The 22,286-nt window shown below is 38.8% G+C and overlaps 4 protein-coding genes and 1 long non-coding RNA gene across 6 annotated transcripts; all 5 read left to right on the forward strand.

Annotated features, from left to right (window-relative positions):
- Window positions 1-396: 396 nt before the first annotated feature.
- On the forward strand, window positions 397-5,709 carry LOC126784104 (disease resistance protein RPV1-like). Its single transcript, XM_050509596.1, has 8 exons — window positions 397-513; window positions 657-1,078; window positions 1,654-2,752; window positions 2,842-3,192; window positions 3,310-4,170; window positions 4,262-5,372; window positions 5,488-5,588; window positions 5,674-5,709. Exons 1-6 carry the CDS (start codon window positions 397-399, stop codon window positions 4,706-4,708), a joined length of 3,297 nt encoding a protein of 1,098 aa, XP_050365553.1. The 3' UTR covers window positions 4,709-5,372; window positions 5,488-5,588; window positions 5,674-5,709.
- A 1,213-nt stretch (window positions 5,710-6,922) lies between these two features.
- Window positions 6,923-9,032, forward strand: LOC126783200 (uncharacterized). The gene is made up of 5 exons (XR_007670841.1): window positions 6,923-7,037; window positions 7,148-7,355; window positions 7,720-7,788; window positions 7,899-8,151; window positions 8,559-9,032. It is a non-coding gene; the product is annotated as an uncharacterized LOC126783200 (long non-coding RNA).
- A 1,108-nt stretch (window positions 9,033-10,140) lies between these two features.
- LOC126783199 (acid phosphatase 1-like) lies at window positions 10,141-11,860 on the forward strand. The gene is made up of 4 exons (XM_050508621.1): window positions 10,141-10,240; window positions 10,559-10,968; window positions 11,302-11,514; window positions 11,615-11,860. The coding sequence occupies exons 1-4, from the start codon at window positions 10,238-10,240 to the stop codon at window positions 11,787-11,789; spliced, it is 801 nt and encodes a 266-aa protein (XP_050364578.1). The 5' UTR covers window positions 10,141-10,237; the 3' UTR covers window positions 11,790-11,860.
- Window positions 11,861-12,840: 980 nt separating this feature from the next.
- LOC126784904 (protein PHOSPHATE STARVATION RESPONSE 1-like) lies at window positions 12,841-17,062 on the forward strand. 2 transcript variants are annotated; one of them, XM_050510450.1, is made up of 9 exons: window positions 12,841-12,988; window positions 13,544-13,618; window positions 13,706-14,343; window positions 14,441-14,699; window positions 14,778-14,854; window positions 14,960-14,999; window positions 15,699-15,756; window positions 16,166-16,235; window positions 16,455-17,062. In XM_050510450.1, the coding sequence occupies exons 3-9, from the start codon at window positions 13,714-13,716 to the stop codon at window positions 16,818-16,820; spliced, it is 1,500 nt and encodes a 499-aa protein (XP_050366407.1). In that variant the 5' UTR covers window positions 12,841-12,988; window positions 13,544-13,618; window positions 13,706-13,713; the 3' UTR covers window positions 16,821-17,062. The 2 variants fall into 2 exon arrangements, with proteins under 2 accessions (XP_050366407.1, XP_050366408.1); XM_050510451.1 differs by having other exon boundaries at window positions 13,574-13,618.
- A 137-nt stretch (window positions 17,063-17,199) lies between these two features.
- On the forward strand, window positions 17,200-21,989 carry LOC126784903 (cellulose synthase A catalytic subunit 4 [UDP-forming]). Its single transcript, XM_050510448.1, has 12 exons — window positions 17,200-17,574; window positions 17,657-17,855; window positions 17,952-18,082; window positions 18,183-18,249; window positions 18,339-18,486; window positions 18,601-19,213; window positions 19,327-19,464; window positions 19,609-19,734; window positions 19,821-20,033; window positions 20,142-20,663; window positions 20,765-21,115; window positions 21,207-21,989. Exons 1-12 carry the CDS (start codon window positions 17,503-17,505, stop codon window positions 21,786-21,788), a joined length of 3,162 nt encoding a protein of 1,053 aa, XP_050366405.1. The 5' UTR covers window positions 17,200-17,502; the 3' UTR covers window positions 21,789-21,989.
- Window positions 21,990-22,286: the final 297 nt, after the last annotated feature.

Genomic DNA, 22,286 nt, shown 5'->3' on the forward strand with positions numbered 1-22,286 from the left:
CACTTGCTTAGCGGAAACTGACATTATAGAACCATAGTTCATTACATTCGAGTCGATTCTATGCTTGAGTTGTTAAATCTCGTATGGTTTATGCTTCCGTATAGAAGCCCACACTACACATCATCCTGCTCTCTCAAGTATGTCTAAAAAAGAAATCGAAGTCAAGTATGTTGTCTAAAATATCGAAGATCATAGAAATGTCAATGGTTTGAAAAGATTAAAAAAAAAAAATCGATGTTGAGAAGATATCAAATATGGATGGAAATTTTACTATATGATTTTAATATCCGAAGGATGTGAATATATATATATATATATATATATATGTATGTATGTATGTAAAAAACCGAAATTTCGAGGATATCGAGACTCAAGTGCGAGGGATAAAATAGATCCATGTTGCACTTGCACCCGCAGCACTCCAGTTGGGATAAAAAATGTCCGCAACGCGGTTATAACCGCGTCCCCAACGCCATATTGACTGAATCGTCTGCCAGAGATCCACGAAGCTTCGTCTGATAAGTGAGGAATTTCAGTATTTTTAAACCCTTGAATCCATTTCATTTGCTAGGGAGTTTGATCCTTCTTTTTCCCATGGCTTCTACTTCATCCTCTGAGAGTCAGAGATGCCGCTATGATGCCTTCTTGAGTTTTAGGGGTGCCGATACACACGCAAGGGGTTTACCGATCATCTCTACCGAGCTTTACAGAGGGCCGGAATCCACACATTTAGAGATGATGATGAGATTGAGAGAGGAGCAAATGTAGCTGCAGAGCTAGAGAGAGCTATACAAGAGTCGCGGGTAGCCATAGTAGTCTTCTCTACTGACTATGCTTCCTCAAGTTGGTGCTTGGATGAACTTGCCATGATCATGGAGCGTAAAAGGACGGATGGATATATGATAGTGCCTGTGTTCTATAAGCTGGATCCATTTGTTGTTAGGTGGCAGAAAGGGAGTTATTCCGAATCATTTGCCAAGCATGAAGAGCGCTTGAAGGAGGAGATGGCCAAGGTGGAGAAGTGGAGAAAAGCTCTTAAAGAGGTGGCTGATCTAGCTGGGATGGTCTTAGGTGATAAGTAAGTAACTTCAAACTACTATCTCGAGCCAAACTATTTCCGGGGTCCGTTGTTTTTGTTTTGTTTGTTAGTCTCCAAGTACATGCTATTACCGAAACTTATAGGCACTGCTGCAATCCAAAGTTTAGGAACACCAAATTACTGTTGAAAATACACATATGTTTATACTCTCTGAAAAATCAAGTCACTTAGAAAATGAAGTTGGTGTATATTTTATATTTGGGAGGTCAGAGGTGGTTTAATGGAGCTTGTGATTACGAGCTTGAGAGAGATGAGTTTATTTTGTTTTGGGGGATCTTGAGGTTTTGTACATTGAAAAAGAAAACGAAATTGTCAAATTTGATTCTATTTCTCTAGTTATTTCCGTTGTTCTTTGAGATTCAAAAGAGGATCAGTCATGGTAGTTTTGATCTGCTGATCATCGTTCAGGCATCTACTGCGTATGTATAGTTCAGACATCGTTCTCCTGTTGCATGAACTATTCCTGCACTCAACTCTATTAGCGTGCAGGAATTCATTTTTATTATGTTATTGTGCTTTATAAGTCTTTAATGTGTTACATCAATATTATGTAGGCATGAATCAGACCTGATCGAAAACATTGTTGAGGAGGTTGAAAATAAACTGGAACCTGAAGTATTAAATGTTGTTCCGCATGCAGTCGGAATAGATGTTCGTCTGAAATCTTTAAACATGTGGTTAAGAGACGGATCAACTGATGTTGGTGTAGCTGGAATTTGTGGAATGGGTGGGATTGGCAAGACCACCATTGCCAGAGCTGCTTATGACAGCAACTTTGGTAACTTTCAAGGAAGTAGCTTTGTTGCAGAAATTAGAGCAACTTCGGAACAGCCTAATGGTTTGGTTCGCTTGCAAATGAAACTTTTATCTGATATCCACAAGCGGCAACCAAAGGAAATATACTCTGTTGATGAAGGAATACGCCGAATCAAGCGCATTTTATGTTGCAAAAGGGTTCTTATTGTGCTTGATGATGTAGACGATTCACACCAATTCTTGGCAATACTTGCAATGCGAGCAGAGTTACATCCAGGAAGTAAGATTATCATAACAACTAGACATGAACATATGTTGAAAGCTAATGGGGTTTCTAAAATGTTTATGGTTAATAAACTAGATTGGCAAGAATCACTTGCGCTCTTCAGTTGGCATGCTTTTGGACAAGCTCATCCGATTGAAAGCTATATGGAGCTTTCTGAAGCTGTATCAGAACGTTGTGGAGGGCATCCTCTAGCCCTTAAAGTTTTGGGGTCTTCACTGTATGGAAAAAGTTTAGATGTTTGGAAAAGTTCAATTCAGAAATTTGACGTGATTCCAAATAAAGAAGTGCAGAAAGCTCTTAGAATAAGCTTTGATACACTACAAGATGATCATGACCGACGTTTATTCCTTCATATAGCATGTTTCTTCATGGGAAAGGAGAAATTTTTCACAATTACAGTACTGGACAACCTCGATTTTTTCACAACAGATGGAATACAAAATCTAGTCGACAGATGTTTACTGCAAGTTGATGGTGATGACAAGTTGATCGTGCATCAGTTACTTATTGACATGGCTAGGGAAATTATTCGCGAAGAGTCACCAGAGAACCCTGAAAAGCGTAGTAGAGTGTGGCAAAAGGATGCCTCAACTGTTTTGGAGAACGTCACTGTAAGAAACAAATCGCTCTTTTTGTTCATGTGCAATTGCATTATTCATTTGCACTAATTACTTAACCTTCTCTTCTGATTTGTTGGCAGGGCACAGAAAGTATTGAGGGTCTTATGCTCAAACTACCCAAGAATAGACGATATGACGGAAACATTTCAAGAAGTCAGCGTCCTTGGCTTAGTTTTTTCTCCTTAAGCGAGTTAGATTCAGACAGTGCGGACTTCAGAACAGAGGCATTTAAAGGAATGAACAATCTTAAAATTCTTTTGCTCAATAATGTGAAATTCAGTGGTGGGGGTGACAAGTTTCCGAAAAAGTTATCACGGTTGTCTTGGCAAGGATTTTCTGCACAATCTCTACCAAAAAAGTTTCCTTTGGGAAGTATAGTTGTTCTTGAGCTTCAGAACTGCACCCGGCAACTTGTTTGGGAGGGGAAAAGGGTACTCTCTCTCTCTCTCTCTCTCTCTCTCTCTCTCTCTCATATAATTAAGAAATCGGGATCATCATATATGTTAATATGTATTCTTGAAACTGATAAATTCTTCTTTCTAAAACAGCATCTGCCGAAATTGAAAATCCTTGATCTCAGTCATTCACTTGGTCTTGTTACAACCCCCGACTTGTCAGGACTCTCTAACCTTGAGAGACTTCTCCTTAAAGGTTGCACAAACATCACCGAGATTGATGAATCCATTGGTGACCTTGAGAGACTTGTTTTCTTGAATCTCGAAGGCTGCAAAAATCTCAAAAAGCTCCCAGAAACAATTGACAGGTTGACATCCCTTCAGGAGCTCAACCTACAAGGTTGTTCAAACCTTTCTCTTTATGCTAATACAACTACTGATATGAAGAAGTTTTTCAGCCAGTTATCATTTAGATCATGGCAATCAATTTGGTCCGTGGTATCACCAAGAGAAAGTATTGAACCAACAGGTTTGTCGTCGGTAAGTTTGCTACATTCTTTAGTGTGCTTAAGTCTGGGTTGGTGCAATCTAACAGAGATTCTCAATGATCTTAGCATCCTATCCTCATTGATGGATCTTGATCTAAGTGGGAATCCATTTATCAGTCTCCCTGAAATCCTGAAGAGTCTTATTGCGCTCAAATTTCTTTATTTACGCGACTGTCCATATCTCGTAATGGTTCCGGAGCTCCCACCAAGTTTATATGTGTTGCGCGCAACCCAGTGTACAGCCCTGAAAAAAATAACGAATTTAGCAAATCGATATTCCCATCTTTATGAATGTGAAGAATTAGTTGAAGTTGAAGGCGTCTTCTGTATAAAGCCATTGATCGACGAGCTTGATGCTGAAATGATAAGAAAGATAGGCCTGTACAATTTTGAAAGTTTTGAACGCACTGAAGTATATATCATGAGTAATGCCCTAACAATGTGCACGAGAAAGTGTCCCCTCCAGGTTCTCACCGTTGCTCAAACAAGTAGATTTTCTTATTATCTTTATATATATATATAATAACTGTTTGACTTCTAACATATATATGAAACAGGGACTGTATGAATTTGGAATATTCAGCATTTTCCTCCATGGAAGCAAGATTCCTGATTGGTACAATTACAGGGGTGAATCTGCATTGTCTATCATTCTTCCTTCCCGTCCTAAACTCAAGATTATAGGCTTAAATATTGGTGTTGTGTACAGCGGAGATGAAGCATCATCGATTACATCAATCACTCTCAAAGTCAGTAACGAAGCGAGGGGTCTTATGTGGGCATATTCCCCTGTCAGTTTCGGTGTTTCATATCGGATTGAGGAAATGTCATGGCTAAGTCATTGGCCGTTTGAGAATGATGAGATACAGGATGGGGAAGAATTACGTTTTTCTGTAAGTTGCAAATGCCTTGACAAAAAATTCAAATTTGTCGGGGGCGTGATAAAGGAGCTTGGAGTCCAACTTGTGTACGAGCAGAAAGCTTGTGATGACATCCAACTATGAAATCTACTTGTCAGAACTCAACACGAGGCACCTTGTTGGAGACAGAATATTCCCCCAACTGGACCTGTATCGTCACCAAATTATCAGATTCGGCCCGGCAAATACTTTCTTACCAATAATTACGTTCTTCGGACGAAAATTCGGCCTCCTTCTTCCTTTTCAGCCTCAGAGTTGGATTACATTTGTGAACACCAAGGTTTTGATTTTGAATTTGAAACATGTGCCTTATGAGGAAATAAATCTTCTCTGGTTAACGAGAGTTGATAAATTGAAATCATTGGTTCTAGATTGATGTATAATTTCTTGGAAGATTTGAGTACTTGCAACGGTCTTGTGATGCCATGAAGTTTTAAGTTTGTAGAACGAGTACCCCCAAATAAAAGATGTCCTTAACAAGAGCGGGAAAATCAGAAAACCCAACCCAAACGAAGCCGCGCTCAAAGTCGCATCCACTCTCCCCTAACAGAATCTCGATCTGCCTACCTTTCAGTACTTGAAATTTTCCCAAAATAACACAAGAAGCCTCGCAGTGAAACCCAAAATAACCTTTTAAAGGGTTCGTCGATGTACTATTTCTGCTTTCTGGGTACCAATCCTCCAGTCGCCTCGCTCACAATATTAACAAGACAACAAGGCCTTCCAGTGTGGCCTCTTCTTCGAAAATGTCGGTATTCACTACTCCCCCAGTTCATATTTCGTATCAATTTCAATGTGAATCCATAACTCTTATTGTTTATTATAAACTTTTGATTTTTTTTGTTTTTGTTTTGTGTGATTAGTTTCTTGGGAACTTTAGCAGCTCTGATGATTATGTGGACTCTGTGGTGGAACTTGATGCGGATATCTCTGTGAAATGATATCTGCTGCTTCTTTCCCTAAGGTTATATAAGCTTTATATAATTTAATGTTTTGGTTAGTGTTTATTACAAGTCTAGTCCTTCTTAGATTAGTTATTGTTACTTCAGGGCCTTGCACGTACATATCTCTTGTTAAGGCGCGCCGATTTGTGTTGGAGCATCTCATCCATAGTTTACCTTTGAGAGCTTTGCTGACAGCGACGGTGGAGATGGATCTTGAGGAGCTATCGGAGAGTGATAGTGATTTTCTGAATGTTTATCTCAAGAAGTTGAAGTTGGAGCATACACCAATTCAGGAAGGCATTGAGCCTGTCAGAAAGTTTGGAGATTTCGGTGATGATGGTTTGACGAAGTATGCGGTTCAAGAGATCTTGAAGAGGTGGTCTGTTGTTTCTTTGATGGACACAGTTGAGACAGGCTTGGATGTGCTATCTCAATGTGTCAGACATAGCCATTGGAGTGAGTTTGATGATAACTTATCGACAGAACAGCTGAGGAATGAAAATACTCCAGTGTAAGTAAAAAAGTGTGTGTTTCTATTGTGTTTTTTTTGAAGCCGGAAGGTGTTTAGTCTGTTGGTGATAGTATCTGACATTATTAATTTATCTGTGGTTGCAATTAATTGAGTCATTAGTGATCTTAGATATCTAGAAAACTACACATGACAAATCAAAATGTTACATTTTCATGTTTTCTGGATCTCACTGCTATGGCCTGAACTGAAATATCTTGTGGCTACTTATTCAGGACTGTAGACTGGTTGGTTGGTTCTCTGACATGGAACCGTTGGAAATCAGATAGCCTCTCTTATTTTCTAGATAAGAGAACTATTCAATTGGTCTCTGCTGCCAGCATGGTCTTTTCTACTCCTAAGATTAAGTGGGCACAAATTTTTCAGCAGTTGAACTTCAATGATTTAGCAGGAGGCAGTTAACATGGTTTCTGTGAAACAATTGTAAGTTAGTCCAATACCTCAGATAAACTACAATAAAGTATAATAAATTTCCTCAAGGCTTGATTTCCATGAATAATACGTGTTTGTTTTTCATGGTTTTGTGCTGCCATGGATATCTGCACACATGGGCATTATATAGTTCTTGTATAAGAGTTGTACCTAATCGTGTAGTCAATTCCATTGCTCGGAAACAAGTCATATCATTGCTCCTATATTTTGTGTCGTAAGTATTACATTTCTTCACCATATACGGTGTTGCTGCCTCTGATGATTGATATTAAACTCTGAAACCATAATGTGTTAACTGGTTGCATATGCACTGTGTAATGTTTCTCCCCTCTTCAAACAGGAACTCATGTTACTAGGATGCATTGCAAGCAGATGGACATCTGTAATCGAGCATGTAATGTCAGTTTCGTATGATTCCCGGACTAGTTTGGAGCAATATCAAGAAGTGTGCAACTTACTCCATGGAAGATCTACAATTCTTAGATCTAGACAGGAAACAATCAGAGATGTTAGTACTTAACTGCTAAGTATATATGTGTGCATGCAAAACTTGAAAAGTATGAGATTTCTGTTTGTTTATTTATACTGTGTCATTTTTCTTGCATGTAAATCTCTCAGGGCCTGTACGTGTCTGCTTCTTTGCAGTTTGGGGTTCTGTGAGTTCTTGATTGTTCATACTATATTCTTTCATTACTCATCATGGTTGGCTTTCGTGTTGGAACTAGGAAACTGACATTCTTGAGTATCTGACCGGGATGCTGGATGGCCTGGTGCATTTGTTATGAAAAATATGTCCAGCTCTTGGAGCCGCTGCAATTCCATCCTGGTACTTTTAAACTGCCCTTTGCTGTGCTTAGATAGTTAGATATGCTTTGGACTTTGAACCAGTCATCTTGTTCTCATAGGACCTAAAATGAGTATTTTGCAATTCAATGCTACTTATTCTTTATTTAATCTGCATAAAACAAGCATCTTCCTTTATTTCTTACTAAGAACATTATTACTATCACAGTAAGAACGAGTACATGACTGAATGACTGATAATGATCTGTCATGTGACCGTAAGCTGGTTTAATCAGAACGGGATTTTAAAATCACCCTCCACTGTCCCTCCACGTTTATACTTATATGATAACACTTGTTTAGGATCTCTATGTTTCCAATTTAAGAAGGTAACATTTGTGATGCAGGTCACCTTTGTTTAGCCTTTATTTGAGTGAAATTCAGATTCAAGTCAGGGGAGATCTCTCAACAATGAGGTTTGTGTTTTAACTCCTTTTTCCCCCTAGTGACGATTTGTACAAATTGTAAGATAGTCTACAATGATTCTTACAGAATCAGCTCACACGTATTCATTTCTTTTTCGTAGGTGTTGTGAGTGTGGTCATAATAAGGAGCACACTGACTGTGTATATGAATTAACTCCATCCCAACTCCATTTGATTCAAATATAATTTTTCTATTGACTGTAGAAATCATTTAACAACGTATGTGCAGCAAATAATTAATGCACAGCTTATTTCAGGTGAACTTGGTGCTTTCATTTGGTGCCTTTATGCTTTTCTAGCTCTCGTCTGGTTGCCCATAGCTGACGATTCTGCTCGACTTTTTTGGACTATAAGGTTAGTTTTCAAACTCGTCAGTTTGTCATGAAGTACTTTATTGCTTCCAAAACTCGTAATTGGAATATCTCAAGTTTAATTGTCTGGACCATGATGTTGTGAGATATATGATTCATGGAATCCTTCTTTTGCCAAAGGGTCTTTCAAACAACATCTTCTTTTCTCCCACAAGAACATGGTTTTCCATGACTGTTTTCTAGGTGCCTAAGTGGTTTATACTCGATGCAGAATTTTCTTTCTGGGTAAAATATACACTTTTGAATTTTGATAAATATCTTTTCATATATACCTGTCAAACATGGTTTGGAAAATCCTCCTGATCTTTGTGGGCCTATGCTTTATTGTATATCAAGCGTGATCAACCATGTGTAAAGATACATAGAGCTAACTACAGTGTGATTAATCAGGTTACTTTCGTTTTCTGGGGATGGGCGGTGTGGTCTTCTGACGTAGGACTGGACCTCATTCTACTTACAAGCTAGCTTCCAGGAAAGTTACTATCAGTCTTTGGTCGAACCAGAAGCAAAATACAACCCCATAAACAACAGTACGCGACGATGCAGATATAATCCCTTCCAAAAGAACTTTGTCATCTGTACCGGCATTGCATCACTAGAGGAAAGTCTCCATTCCTTTCTGTAGAATGGGACCTTGGTGACCTGGATATGGCATCAAAGAAAAGCATATTGGAGTCTTGATAATAATGTTTATCAACTTCCACCAATGGGAATGTGACACCATACAGAGGGCCTGCAAGTGGGAATTGATACTTGAAAGCTTCACCTACATGATCTTTTGTTAGCAATTCCTTTTGGTTTTGGCTCCGGCTCATATAACCTCTATAAAAGTACTCACAGCTGAAGGTGGATAACAAGTGCTAACAATGAAGGTTTTAAGAATTTCTAGCCTTTGGAGAATGCAGTTTTTGAAGTTGGGGAGGAGAATTGCTAGCACCAGGCCAGCAGTCACGCTTGGTAGTGTTGAGAGTAGAGCATCATTGAGTTGCTTCCGAGGATCTCATCTTCTGAGGCAGCTGATTCGGAAATTAAGGTCACAATGCAAGAAAGCTTTGTGGCGGCGAAAGAGCTACGCTCAATTTAGCTATGATATTCATAGCTATTCTCTCAACTTCGACAATGGTCTCAAAGATCATGTCTCACGCCTTAGCTTCCAGTGATGGTTTGTGCTTTCAAAGGGTAGTTTCGCATAGACCATTGAAGGAACAAGGTGTTCCTTCAAGATGTGAATACATATATATTTGAGTTTGCTAGTCTGTATAGTAATGCAAGTTCCATTTTCATGAGGGATTGTTGGCTGTAAGTAGCATGCCAAATTTTGTATCAGTGCGCTTGTCTCTGCAATGACCTTTTTTATTGGTCATATTTTGTTGATGAGATTAAGGAGAACACTGACCTTGAAAGTTTTGTTCTTAGTAATGTCTCCAATTTTCTTTCAGGAGTGTATGAAGTATTATTCTTCCTCCTATCTTTCTATCATTGACTGTGAAAAGGATGATAAAATGTATGAAAGATGAGTCAGCTTTGCATATTGGTTGGTCTTGGGTCCTCCACCATTCATTTCCATGATTCTTCTGTGTTCCAAGATAGAAACCATTCACAAACTTTACCTACATTGTGTTTCCTTCTCCTTTAAAAATGCCAAAAAGAATCAAAACTCACCACCACTTCAACATGGCAAACACTCCTAAAGGATTGATTAAAAATTTAGTATATTATACTTGACCATCATAGTTCATCGACTTTTTTTTTTCTGTGGGTGACTAAAAACCAAACAGTTAACGCCAAACTTTCTTCGACCAAAAAAAAAACGCCAAACTTTCAGACCATGTCATCACCATGTTAATGCAATGAGTTTAATCACTCATAAGAAGTCATAATCAAAGGAACATATATACTAATTCATTAAAAGTTATAAGGCTTTATGAGAATCACTGTATAGTCATTCAGTTTGGGTGAGCCTTGTGTTGCACACATCTGTGAGAACCATCACGTACCTTCTCCAATATGATGTGCATGCCTGAGCCTGACCAGGCTGTTTGATATTGAAGTGGCAACAATGACCAGAGATGGTAGGTACTAATAAATCAGATACATACAGCATATATAGCAAAAAAAATCACATGATGGGAACAATTTAATAGATCAGATAGTCCATACTCTATAGCAAACAATTCTCATGAGTTGTGAGCCATAGTTTTGCCTTTTGATTTGGCTTTTTGTCCATTTCTCCATCATATGCATTCATTAATCTTCAAATTTGATTGCAAACCATGTGATCTCCAGTAAAAGATCATAAACATTCATACCCTACATCCCATGCCGCTCTTTTATTTTCCCCATACTCTCCATCATATATGCTCTAAACTCATCCATTTCTACATTCTCAGTGCCTCATTTTGCAAATGGGAAAGCTCATAAGGTTTCTGCTCCTGATCTCAAGTCTCTTCATTGTGGTTGCAGCAGATTGGAGCATTTTGAACCAGAGGAAGAAGAAAAACAATGTGGCAGTGGGAACAGATGTATTGAAGAGGTACTGTGAGAGTTGGAGGATCAATGTGGAGATCAACAACATTAGAGGGTTTGATGTGGTGCCTCAAGAATGTGTTAGGCACATAAGGAAATACATGACATCTTCTCAGTACAAAGCTGACTCAGAGAGGGCATTGGAGGAAGTCACTCTCTACCTGACTAGTAGTTGCTGTTGCACTTTGGAGGGGGATGGTAAAGATGCTTGGATTTTTGATGTTGATGATACACTCATCTCCACTATTCCTTATTTCAAGAAACATGATTTTGGGTAAGTGAAACTTCATACTATATTCCCACTATCTTACTAGATTGTCGTGTCGTTATTGCGAATCGAATAAATTCTATATGTTTGAATAGTGCATAGTAATATAGATTCACAATTTAACAACATAGCTGTCACTTTTTGATAATAAAACATTACCTATCAATGCATTACGTATATGAACATGTCTTCGATCTTGCCAAATAATTGATCAATTGATATGCGGATGCAATATATAAACTCGAATATTCGACAAGACAACATTACAGATTAGACATTACACGAGTGCTGCGCTTCTACTGTGGAATGACTAGGTAAATTTCATTTTGGAAAAACTAGGGGAGAGAAGCTGAATGCAACATCTTTGGAAATATGGATGAAAGAGAGTAGTGCACCAGCTCTAGGGCACACTCTAAAGCTCTTCCAAGACATCAAAGACAGAGGGTTTAAGATCTTTCTCATATCTTCAAGAAGGGAGACCCTTAGATCTCCAAGTGTAGATAACCTCATTAAGGTTGGCTACCATGGATGGACTAGTCTTGTTGTACTAAGGTATGTGCTACTACCTAGATTTCGAATCCCTCTTTGTGAGGATGAACACATAAACAAACAATAACCAGATTTCATGATGTATACCTGTAACACATTACAGGGGTCTTGAAGATGAATTAATGGAAGTGCAGAAGTACAAGTCTGAGGCAAGACATCGACTAATTGATGAAGGTTACCGTATTTGGGGCATTATCGGAGATCAGTGGAGCAGTTTTGAGGGACTTTCTGTTGCAAAAAGAACTTTCAAACTACCCAATTCCATGTACTACATCTAGCTTGCAATTTCAGTCCATTACTGGAAAAAATCACAAGGCTAATGAGCAGAACATTGCTGTATTAGGCTAAACATTCATAGACTGTCCTCTTATTCATTTCAGTGTTGCTGGGTATCAAAGTATATTCTCCCTTATTGCATTGCAAAGTTGACAGCTTGGTCTTGATTTTGTTTCTATATACAAATCCTTTGAAGTATTTAGAGGAGCATAAATGATTGGAATTTGATAACTTCTGTAATTGTCCTTTCCCCAAACCAAAGAAGAGAATGCTTCCTTTCGTGGTAATACTTGTTTAAATTGGACTCACAATAACATATGTGGCACGCATAGTTTTCCCTCATCAAGCGATTGCTTAAAAAAGAGAACTGGATTTTCATATTAATCTACTCAGAATCCTCTGTCACATGTTATTCAATATTATTGGTTTTAACGCTCTTTGGTAAAACAAGTTACGAGTATTTAGAATTAAGAGTGCTGACACTACAACAAATAATTCACAAGACTGCAATCACTACATCCTCATTTTAGTTATGAACCCAAGCTACATTGCTGTCACAAATTTACGCAGCTAATAAGAATCTCATATTTCCAGCATAAATTAATATTTTAATAATGTAAAATTAGTTATATATATATATATATATAATTCACTTGGTTGTTTACACTTCCACTCACAAATAGATGATACTTGTGTCCAAGTGACAAAGACTCATCTCGACTCGACCTAAAAAGAGATGAACGAAAAATGTTGACATGTTGGTCTTTTGGGCTACTCCAAAGACCAGCTGCACAAGCTCAATAATTTTCCCAAAAAAAGAAAAAAGAAAAAAAGAGAAGAATATTTTTCCATTTCCAACAAAAGATATTTATATTTCATTATACGCTGAAAACCTTGCCCCACGTGCACCCCATCTGCCACTCTCACCGCACACCCAATCACCAGCCGCCAACCCGTCGATTTCGAGGGAGACTTTTCCGCACGCACCGTTGAAGCGCGTGGAGTGAGCCACTGTTTTATTAGAAATTGCATAAGAGGGAGATACCCGAAAAGGCCCAAAACTTCCTCATTCTCCTTCGCCGGTGACGGAATTCAAAACCACCCGCCTGTCAGCTCAGACATCTGATTCTTCTTCTGCGCTCCTTTCTGGTTCGTGTTGGCCTTTTTTCTCGGCGCTAGCTGCTCCCTCCCGAATTTTTAGGTACGAATTTCAATTTAATCGGAGGTTTTTTAATTGAAAATTCAATAGAATTGGGATTGTTAGGTCTGGATTGAATTGGTGCCCTAATCGTATTCTTGGTGGTGGATAATGTGTTCTTATTGGTGCCTTGGCATGCAGCTACTGTTTTGCATGGTCGAGCATTAATGCTTTTTCTTTGCTATATTATTGAAATCTTCATGATGAAATTCGAGCTGGTTTTAGCTTGTATGTGACTGTAGCTTGGTTAAGAGTTGATGATACTATCTAGGAATATAGGATTATAGCTGAATTCTATACATGTGTGGCCGCCTTAGGGACAAGTGTGAAATTTTGTTCGGTAAATTTGTAGCTTAAGGTGTTCAGATTATGTAGGGGAATCTAGAATGTGAACATGTGATTGTGTTATCAATCGGTACGACTCGGGAATAAGATGAAGCGAAATTGTTGTTTTTTACTTGATTTTTCTCTTGGAGAAGTTCTGGTGTGGGAGGATTCATCATTTTTTGTGGTCGTGAAATGAATTGATGTTGACTTGGATTTATTGATTATGCACAGTTGTATTGATGATTGGTGTCTGTGGTTCAGCGACAAGAACAAGTTAGCAGGGCGCTTTCTGTAGGTTTTGAGTTGGTCAGTATCACCACTACCGCTATTACAAGCTTAGCTAATTGCTATTTAGTACTGAGTAGTTTACTGATGCTCAGTTTTCTGATTTAGAACTATCTATGGAGGCACGCCCTGCCATTCGGAGATCAGCTTGGAACCAACTTACTCACATGGGAGTCTCAGGAGCACTATCTACATCTACACCAGTCCTTCAATCCCCTTCGGAGGAGACGTTTCCCAAGTTTCATGACTCACAACAGGTTTCCATGGAGAGACCTGTTGGACATGCTGGTCATTTATCATCTAACAGTGGTGTAGTTGGCCACATAGTTTCATCACCGTCAATATTCTCAACGGATCTTCACTATTCATCTATTTCACCTCGTGAGAAGCAGTCAAGAAATAATCCTTTCATTTCAAAGTCCTCAAGTTCGGTCTCTATGCCATTACCACATTCTTCTCCTTCAGGAGTCTTTCATTCTACAGTGTCTTGTGCCTATTCCAAAGAAAACAGTGATTCCTGGGGTACAGATTCTCTGCCAGGGTTCCTTGATTTTTCTGTGAATACCCCTGTTCAGAATAGTCAAATAGAGAGCAGTAGTTGTAGTGGCATCATGGCTGCTGAAGATATAAGTAAGCACAATGATTGGCAGGAGAACTGGTTTGCCCAAATTACTGATGATGATGCTTTGACTTCTAACTGGAGTGACCTTCTCATAGACAACAATGTTACAGATCTGGAACCACAGGTTAAGACTGTCTCATATTGCTGTTCGTTATATGTTTTAAGCTGAATAATGCATGGCCTAAAAACTTATTTGGACAAAAAAAAATGTTGTATTTCAGATGACATACCAGGTTCCCAAACCATCATCTATGAATTTTCCAGCTCAGCAGTCCCAAGTTCCTCAGCAATATCCTGCTTCATCTGGAGAAATCCTTCCGGCTCCATCTAGAGAAATTCTTTCTGATCATTCTAAGGATATCACTGCTGTTACTACTCCTTCCTCAGCTATCAGTGCTGCAGCAAAGCCACGTATGCGTTGGACACCAGAACTTCATGAGGCTTTTGTTGAAGCTGTAAACCAACTTGGTGGTAGTGAAAGTGAGTACTTTATCTGGCTTCACTAATTATTAACCCAAGATTAAATACTCTGCCCTATTAAAGTTTTATTTCTTATAGGAGCAACTCCCAAGGGAGTACTGAAGCTCATGAAAGTGGAAGGGTTGACTATTTATCATGTGAAAAGTCACTTGCAGGTACACAAGCTTCACCATACCATTATTTGTCACTGAAATTTTTTCTGATTATGCATTTGTTTGAAAAAGGAACTTTGTTTTGATTGTAAATACTTATTTTTGCAGAAATATAGGACAGCTAGATACAGACCAGACTCATCTGAAGGTATATAGTACTTGATTTTGTGTTGTGTACATGATATATATATCTGAATTCTGTTTAATATTTGTATATATTATGTGTTAAAAGATATTTGCTCAGCGTGAATTTACTTGTTTATGATCATGTGGTCTGTATCTCGTGATGCTTTATTTTTCCTCATCATATTTGAACCTGTAAATTTAAACTGTTTCGGACACTGGATGTATTTAACTTTCTGTGCTATGTCGATGAACTACTTATATAATATTTGTGTTTGGTCCAAAAAAAATATTTGTTGTGTGGGCAGAGGTAAGGGGATCACCGATCACATAAACAAGCAACAAATAGTAGCAATTGGATATAAAATAACTAATATTTGCTCTTGTTATTTACAAATTCTATTATGTTTCTTGTTGATAACAAAGTTCTCGGGACTTTTTTGTTGTCCTGTATGGACTAGTTCATCTTATTCATTTGTTTTATGGACTATGCAATCCTACCAAATTTCATGAGCAAAGTTGTGTTTGGTAGAATTTTCTCAGTTAGTGTCTTTTTTTCTTTATCTTAGCTACTTTGATATATTAACTAATCCATCTACCAGTACCATATTTATGCTGAAATGCCTATTTTTGTTTTCTGAGTTTCATGCTCTAATAGAGTATACTGGCATTTGTATGTTGGCCACATTTGACATCGTATTGTGTTTTCAATGTTTTTCTGTAGGATCATTGGAAAAAAGATTGACTCCTCTCGAAGAAATGACATCTCTGGACTTGAAAACGTAAGCTTCCGAAGAACACTTTTCTGAATTCATTGGTTCGGCTAATGAACCTTTTGTAATTATACAGTTATTGTTCTTAGATTGGGCCGTAGGTTGTTTGTCAGATTACCTTAGTTAGGCACTGGTTTCAAGAAGTCTTAGTGTCACATTGCCTGAGGTTCTTCTGGATTACTGTAAACTCTAGTGTATCATAACGTTTTTGAAAGCTCCTGCTTTAAAGGTTGCATTTATGTTTCTTTCAATTGCTAGTGTAATGAGCAATGTATATGCAATTAAGATATCATTAGGGTCTTAAAAGAATGCCAAGTGTCACATATGATAAAACCTTGGATTACTAGTGACTTTCCAGTAAATGTTTAAATGTCACATTTCACTTTTTTTCCTAAACTTATCCATTATTTCGATATAGGGGTATTGAGATTACCGAAGCTCTGCGACTGCAGATGGAAGTTCAGAAGCGGCTGCATGAACAACTAGAGGTATGAATTTGCTCCTTAAAGAAAATCAAATTAATTAATTAATGAAAAAAAGAGGATATTCTTGTCAGCTTATATGTATGATCCTGACTGTTTGACTTGCATATGTTAATGCTACTTCACCTTCTCGGTATAAAATTGTCTTGTTGTGTATTGTTGAGCGTTCCTACATTTCTCTCTGGGTAATTTGCAGCTTGGTTTTTGTGACTTTCCACTCTGCAGATTCAAAGAAATCTACAGCTACGAATTGAAGAACAAGGGAAGTACCTTCAGATGATGTTTGAAAAGCAATGCAAGTCAGGTGTTGACAAGCTGAACGCTTCATCATCTAGTTTGGAAAATACTTCTGCTCAGCCTTCTGATGCAATGCAAGTTTCTCCTGATAAAAGTCAGTTGGAGCCCTCTAAGGCTGAGCATGGCGAGACTGAAGTTGATCCTGTGAAATCTAAAGTTGCATCAGCAGAATGTGCTGATGAGCCGATAGGAAAGCAGAAGTTGCCTGAAACTGAAGCTCCCGAAGATTCTGAACCGGATGTTTCTATGTCCCGTTCCCCACCTCCTCCTAAGCGTCCAAAAATTAAAGAATAGGCGTATCATCTGTTAAACCAGTATTAGACTGACCAATCATTCTTGATAATAGAAGGTTTTAAATTAAAAATAGGCCGGGTTGCCTGAAAAAGAGCCTTTCTAGTCTTTTTTTTTCTGATCTTTTTATTATAATATTCACATCGACATTGAATTATGCGTATGCAGTCTATTCTGTCTTGCTGATGGTTAGGATAATTAGTCAAAGAGTTTTGATCCTAATTCAGTTGTATCCCCTTTAAAGAATTATGGAAATGGTAGAATGCTTGTGAATTTGGGGGTAGATTTTGTGTCATGTCACAGAGGAGTGACGACAGATGCAGCAGGTGTCTGTATATCTATTTTGTTGTTTATTTAAAAAAGAAGAAAGTTTGGTGTCTACTTCAGAGACACCTTTGATTCTAAGCTAACTAGCCATGGAGATCTTTAACTTACCAAGCAAACCCAATGACTCTCTCACCTGTAGTTTCATGAATAACGTCTCTTAGACTCAAACCAATGACTTCCCAACTCACATTAGGTAGAGAGCACACACACACACACACACACACCAATATTATTCCTTTACAAGCCCCAAACATATCAATATAATGCCCTCCTTCCCTTTCCTCCTCTCACCATCCATCTTTGGATCAGAGACATCTCTTTAGTTTTGGTTGCATTGCTTGCCCTGGCCTCAAACTCCATGGCAGGCTTGTATACTGGTTCTCACGACCAGGGCGAAGATGAACTCCATGCAGTACGAGCCACTGAAGAGGTATTACTTCTATAGCTTAGCCTGAGCTTTCATGATATCACCACAACAGCCACAAGATGTTAACTTGTTGCTTTTGATGCAGAACCGGCCTCCAACGCGGCAGTCGGTGCCGAAAGTGTGCAGAGTTTGTGGAGATGATATAGGATACAAAGAAGATGGGGAGTTGTTTGTGGCATGTCATGTGTGTGGCTTCCCAGTTTGTAGGCCTTGTTATGATTATGAGAGGAGTGAAGGTACCCTGTATTGCCCTCAGTGTAACACTCGATATAAGCGTCACAGAGGTACTTGAGTATGAGGACTCAAGTCACATCTTTTTTATTTCTATGGTTATATATGATGATATATGCTACCTTGGAAATCATAAATAAATATTGTAGGTTGCCCTAGAGTTGCTGGAGACGACGAAGACTTTGATGCAGATGATTTTGATGAGGAGTTTCAGATTGTAAAGAATCACAATGATCATGAATCTGTTGATGAAAAAAATCATGCCATTGATATTCCTTCGGTAATTAATCTCGTCTACTTTTTGTTGTTCGAAGGTGCACTAGGAGTGATCTTAACTTATTAAGGTCCCAATTATAGTGATCTCTTGGCAACTTTTTCAGGAGAATGGAGACCATAATCAACAGAAATGGCAGGCCAATAATCAACCTTTCTCTGTTCAAGGAAGTGGTAAGGATTGAATGATTTATATTACCATAATCAAAGGGGACTTTAGGGAAATTGCATGTTGAAATATGTCTTTTTTTTTGGCTCTGTAGTTAAGGATTTTGAAGGCGACAGAGACGTATTGGGCAGTGCAGAATGGAAAGACAGAGTGGAGAAGTGGAAAGTGAGGCAAGAAAAGAGAGGTTTGGTGAACAACGATGATGCAAATGATGATGATCAAGGCCTAGAAGATGACTTTCTGTAAGTTCATTTCATAAACTTTAGCTATACTCCATAAGTTTTTTTTACCAAATCTTGTTGAGTGATGCAGTAGTAGCTTTATTTTAACTTGTTCAACTATCAAACTTCTTGCAGACTTGCTGAGGCTCGTCAACCACTGTGGCGAAAAGTCCCCATTGCCTCGAGCAAAATCAGCCCTTACCGCATAGTCATTGTCATCAGGCTTGTGATTCTAGCCTTCTTCTTCCATTTCCGTATCTTAACACCAGCCTATGATGCTTATCCCTTGTGGCTCATATCTGTGATTTGTGAGATATGGTTTGCACTCTCTTGGGTACTTGATCAGTTCCCAAAATGGCAACCTGTCAACCGAGAAACTTACTTGGACCGCCTGACCTTGAGGTTCGAGCGTGAGGGTGAGCCTAACACTCTAGCTCCAGTTGATGTATATGTGAGTTCAGTGGACCCTCTCAAGGAGCCTCCAATCATTACCGCAAACACGATTCTCTCCATCTTAGCTGTTGACTACCCGGTTGACAAGGTGTGCTGTTATATTTCGGATGATGGTGCTTCAATGCTCCTTTTTGATGCACTATCTGAGACTGCTGAGTTTGCTAGAAGATGGGTGCCATTTTGCAAAAAGCATGTCATTGAGCCAAGGGCTCCTGAGTTCTATTTCTCTCAGAAGATTGATTACTTGAAGGACAAGGTTCATCCAAACTTTGTCAAGGAGCGCAGAGCCATGAAGGTGAGAAGAACACGAGATGAAGAAACTAATTTGGTCTTTCACTATATTGTTGCGAAATATTTACTAGAAAAATATATTGTCTAACATAGAATTTTTTTTGTGTGGTACTGCAGAGAGAGTACGAAGAATTCAAAGTGAGAATTAATGCATTGGTAGCAAATGCTATGAAGAAACCTGAAGAAGGATGGGTGATGCAGGATGGTACTCCATGGCCTGGGAACAACACTCGTGATCATCCCGGAATGATTCAGGTATGACAGTTATATACTTCTTGTCTGTTTCAATTGGTGTTTACTCTTTAGCTTTACTTGTAGAGAGGAAAAATAAAAGAAAATTCTTACAAAATCGTTTGCTTTCACTAGTTGAGTCGCTGTGAACATTGTTCTTGTTTGCAGGTTTATCTGGGAAGTGAAGGAGCATTGGATGTGGATGGTAAGGAACTTCCACGTCTTGTGTATGTTTCCCGTGAGAAACGTCCCGGATATCAACATCACAAGAAAGCTGGTGCCATGAACGCTATGGTAAGTTGGTGTAAACTTAATGTGTAGTGCTATTGAGGTGAGGCTGGTGCATTCAGCAATGTTTAAAATTTGGATATGATCAACAGGTTCGAGTCTCTGCAGTTCTTTCTAATGCACCATTCATGTTGAATTTGGATTGTGACCACTACATCAACAACAGCAAGGCTATAAGAGAAGCTATGTGCTTCCTAATGGATCCCCAACTTGGAAAGAAGCTCTGCTATGTTCAGTTCCCACAAAGGTTTGATGGTATTGATCATCATGACAGATATGCTAATCGGAACGTTGTGTTTTTCGATGTAAGTAACACTAGAGCTTTATTTTAAAATTAACATCCTTTATTGAAATACAAAATTCTCTTCATAATTTTTTTTTATCTCAATGCTTCAACTGTGTTATGGTGATAGATCAACATGAAAGGTCTAGATGGTATCCAAGGACCGGTATATGTTGGCACAGGATGTGTCTTCAATAGGCAGGCATTGTATGGTTATGATCCACCAGTGTCAGAAAAACGACCTAAGATGACATGCGACTGCTGGCCTTCATGGTGCTTCTGTGGCTGCTGTCGTGGGGGTTCAAAGAAGTCCAAGTCTAAGAAGGGTGGAATGAGAAGTCTTCTTGGGGGACTCTACTCAAAGAAGAAGAAGAAAATGATGGGGAAGAACTATGTGAGGAAAGGGAGGGGACCAATGTTTGATCTTGAAGAGATTGAAGAAGGGTTTGAAGGTTATGATGAGTTGGAGAAATCATCTCTCATGTCACAGAAAAACTTTGAGAAAAGATTTGGACAATCCCCGGTTTTCATTGCTTCCACTCTCATGGAAAATGGTGGGCTTCCTGAAGGGATCAATAGCACCGCACTTGTTAAGGAGGCCATTCATGTTATAAGTTGTGGCTATGAAGAAAAAACTGAATGGGGAAGAGAGGTAACTAGAATTATGAATATCATTTCTCTATATTTGCAGACTGAAAATTTCATGTGGAGACTACAGAACTAAATGATTAGCTTGTTTGTTTCTCTTTGCAGATTGGGTGGATTTATGGTTCAGTTACAGAAGATATTTTGACTGGCTTTAAAATGCATTGTAGAGGATGGAAGTCAGTCTACTGTGTGCCAAAGAGACCAGCTTTCAAGGGATCAGCTCCTATCAATCTGTCAGATCGTCTGCACCAAGTTCTGAGATGGGCGCTTGGCTCTGTCGAAATCTTCCTCAGTCGTCACTGCCCCTTATGGTATGCCTGGGGAGGAAAGCTGAAATTGCTGGAGAGACTTGCCTACATCAACACCATTGTCTACCCTTTCACTTCCATTCCCTTACTTGCCTATTGTACTATTCCAGCTGTTTGTCTTTTGACTGGGAAGTTCATCATCCCCACAGTAAGTACTTTTGGACATCATTGAAGGTCAACTGAAAACTCAAACTAAATGTCACCATCTTTATTTCTAATTAACATGTTATTCTTTGCAGCTGAACAACTTTGCCAGTGCATGGTTCTTGGCTCTTTTCCTCTCCATCATTGCAACCAGTGTGCTAGAGCTCAGATGGAGCGGTGTTAGCATCGAAGACTTGTGGCGTAATGAGCAGTTTTGGGTTATTGGTGGCGTCTCTGCACATCTTTTTGCAGTCTTCCAAGGTCTCCTCAAAGTCCTTGCTGGAGTTGACACCAACTTTACAGTCACATCAAAAGCAGCAGAAGATGCTGAGTTTGGGGAACTCTACCTGTTCAAATGGACTACACTTCTCATACCACCAACCACCCTAATCATCTTGAACATGGTGGGTGTTGTGGCCGGAGTTTCTGATGCCATTAACAATGGCTACGGCTCATGGGGTCCGTTGTTCGGAAAGCTCTTCTTTGCCTTCTGGGTCATTGTTCATCTCTACCCTTTCCTCAAAGGTTTGATGGGAAGGCAAAACAGGACTCCCACAATTGTGGTACTTTGGTCAGTTCTTCTTGCCTCCATCTTCTCATTGGTTTGGGTAAGAATCGATCCCTTCTTAGCTAAGCAAACTGGACCAATTCTTAAACAATGTGGGGTGGACTGCTAAGCTTCGACGATGCTGATTTTACGATGGGAAGCCAATGCTGTTGGTGTCTTTTCTTTACCTTCATTGATTGTCATTAAAGTAAAACAAATTTTGCTTTTTTTTTTTTTGTTAATATCAATATTCTAAGGTGGTGATTTGTATATTACACTATCTATACATTCACTAATGTTCAGAGAGACCTCCAAACACTGTTTTCTTCGATGATATCTTATTTTTATTAAAGTCATGGCTTCTAAGCACTGAAACCAGCCTGAAGTATGGAAGAATTATTACCTTTAAAAGTCAACTTTGAACAAGAACATAAGGTTTGATTAGGTGCAAAGTATCTCGTTTAGTCAAAATTAAAAAAAGACAGGTCTGATGTGATTCCTTAGTGTCTAAACATTTCTTACTAAATAATTTATGAAATTCAGTGGGAGCAAGCTGTTTGAAAGCTATGACTTCACCAGAAACCATTTGAAAAAAGGATTTCTGCATATTTGGGGACTTGAGGTTTAG

This window comes from Argentina anserina, chromosome 2 (genome assembly GCF_933775445.1).
Source record: "Argentina anserina chromosome 2, drPotAnse1.1, whole genome shotgun sequence".
NCBI classification, from domain to species: domain Eukaryota; kingdom Viridiplantae; phylum Streptophyta; class Magnoliopsida; order Rosales; family Rosaceae; genus Argentina; species Argentina anserina.

What these genes read in the sequence shown, in the direction of transcription:
- LOC126784104 (XM_050509596.1), top strand. Translation starts at nt 397, where the DNA reads ATGTTGCACTTGCACCCGCAGCACTCCAGTTGGGATAAAAAATGTCCG. An exon ending in CCAGAGATCCACGAAGCTTC is followed by an intron (nt 514 to 656) that starts GTCTGATAAGTG and finishes CTTGAGTTTTAG; the next exon opens with GGGTGCCGATACACACGCAA. An exon ending in CGAGAAAGTGTCCCCTCCAG is followed by an intron (nt 4,171 to 4,261) that starts GTTCTCACCGTT and finishes TATATGAAACAG; the next exon opens with GGACTGTATGAATTTGGAAT.
- LOC126784903 (XM_050510448.1), top strand. Translation starts at nt 17,503, where the DNA reads ATGGCAGGCTTGTATACTGGTTCTCACGACCAGGGCGAAGATGAACTC. An exon ending in CTGGTGCCATGAACGCTATG is followed by an intron (nt 19,735 to 19,820) that starts GTAAGTTGGTGT and finishes TATGATCAACAG; the next exon opens with GTTCGAGTCTCTGCAGTTCT. An exon ending in GGAAGTTCATCATCCCCACA is followed by an intron (nt 21,116 to 21,206) that starts GTAAGTACTTTT and finishes TATTCTTTGCAG; the next exon opens with CTGAACAACTTTGCCAGTGC.
- LOC126783199 (XM_050508621.1), top strand. An exon ending in TTCAAGAAACATGATTTTGG is followed by an intron (nt 10,969 to 11,301) that starts GTAAGTGAAACT and finishes TGGAAAAACTAG; the next exon opens with GGGAGAGAAGCTGAATGCAA. An exon ending in ACTAGTCTTGTTGTACTAAG is followed by an intron (nt 11,515 to 11,614) that starts GTATGTGCTACT and finishes AACACATTACAG; the next exon opens with GGGTCTTGAAGATGAATTAA.
- LOC126784904 (XM_050510450.1), top strand. Translation starts at nt 13,714, where the DNA reads ATGGAGGCACGCCCTGCCATTCGGAGATCAGCTTGGAACCAACTTACT. An exon ending in TTACAGATCTGGAACCACAG is followed by an intron (nt 14,344 to 14,440) that starts GTTAAGACTGTC and finishes GTTGTATTTCAG; the next exon opens with ATGACATACCAGGTTCCCAA. An exon ending in CAGACCAGACTCATCTGAAG is followed by an intron (nt 15,000 to 15,698) that starts GTATATAGTACT and finishes GTTTTTCTGTAG; the next exon opens with GATCATTGGAAAAAAGATTG.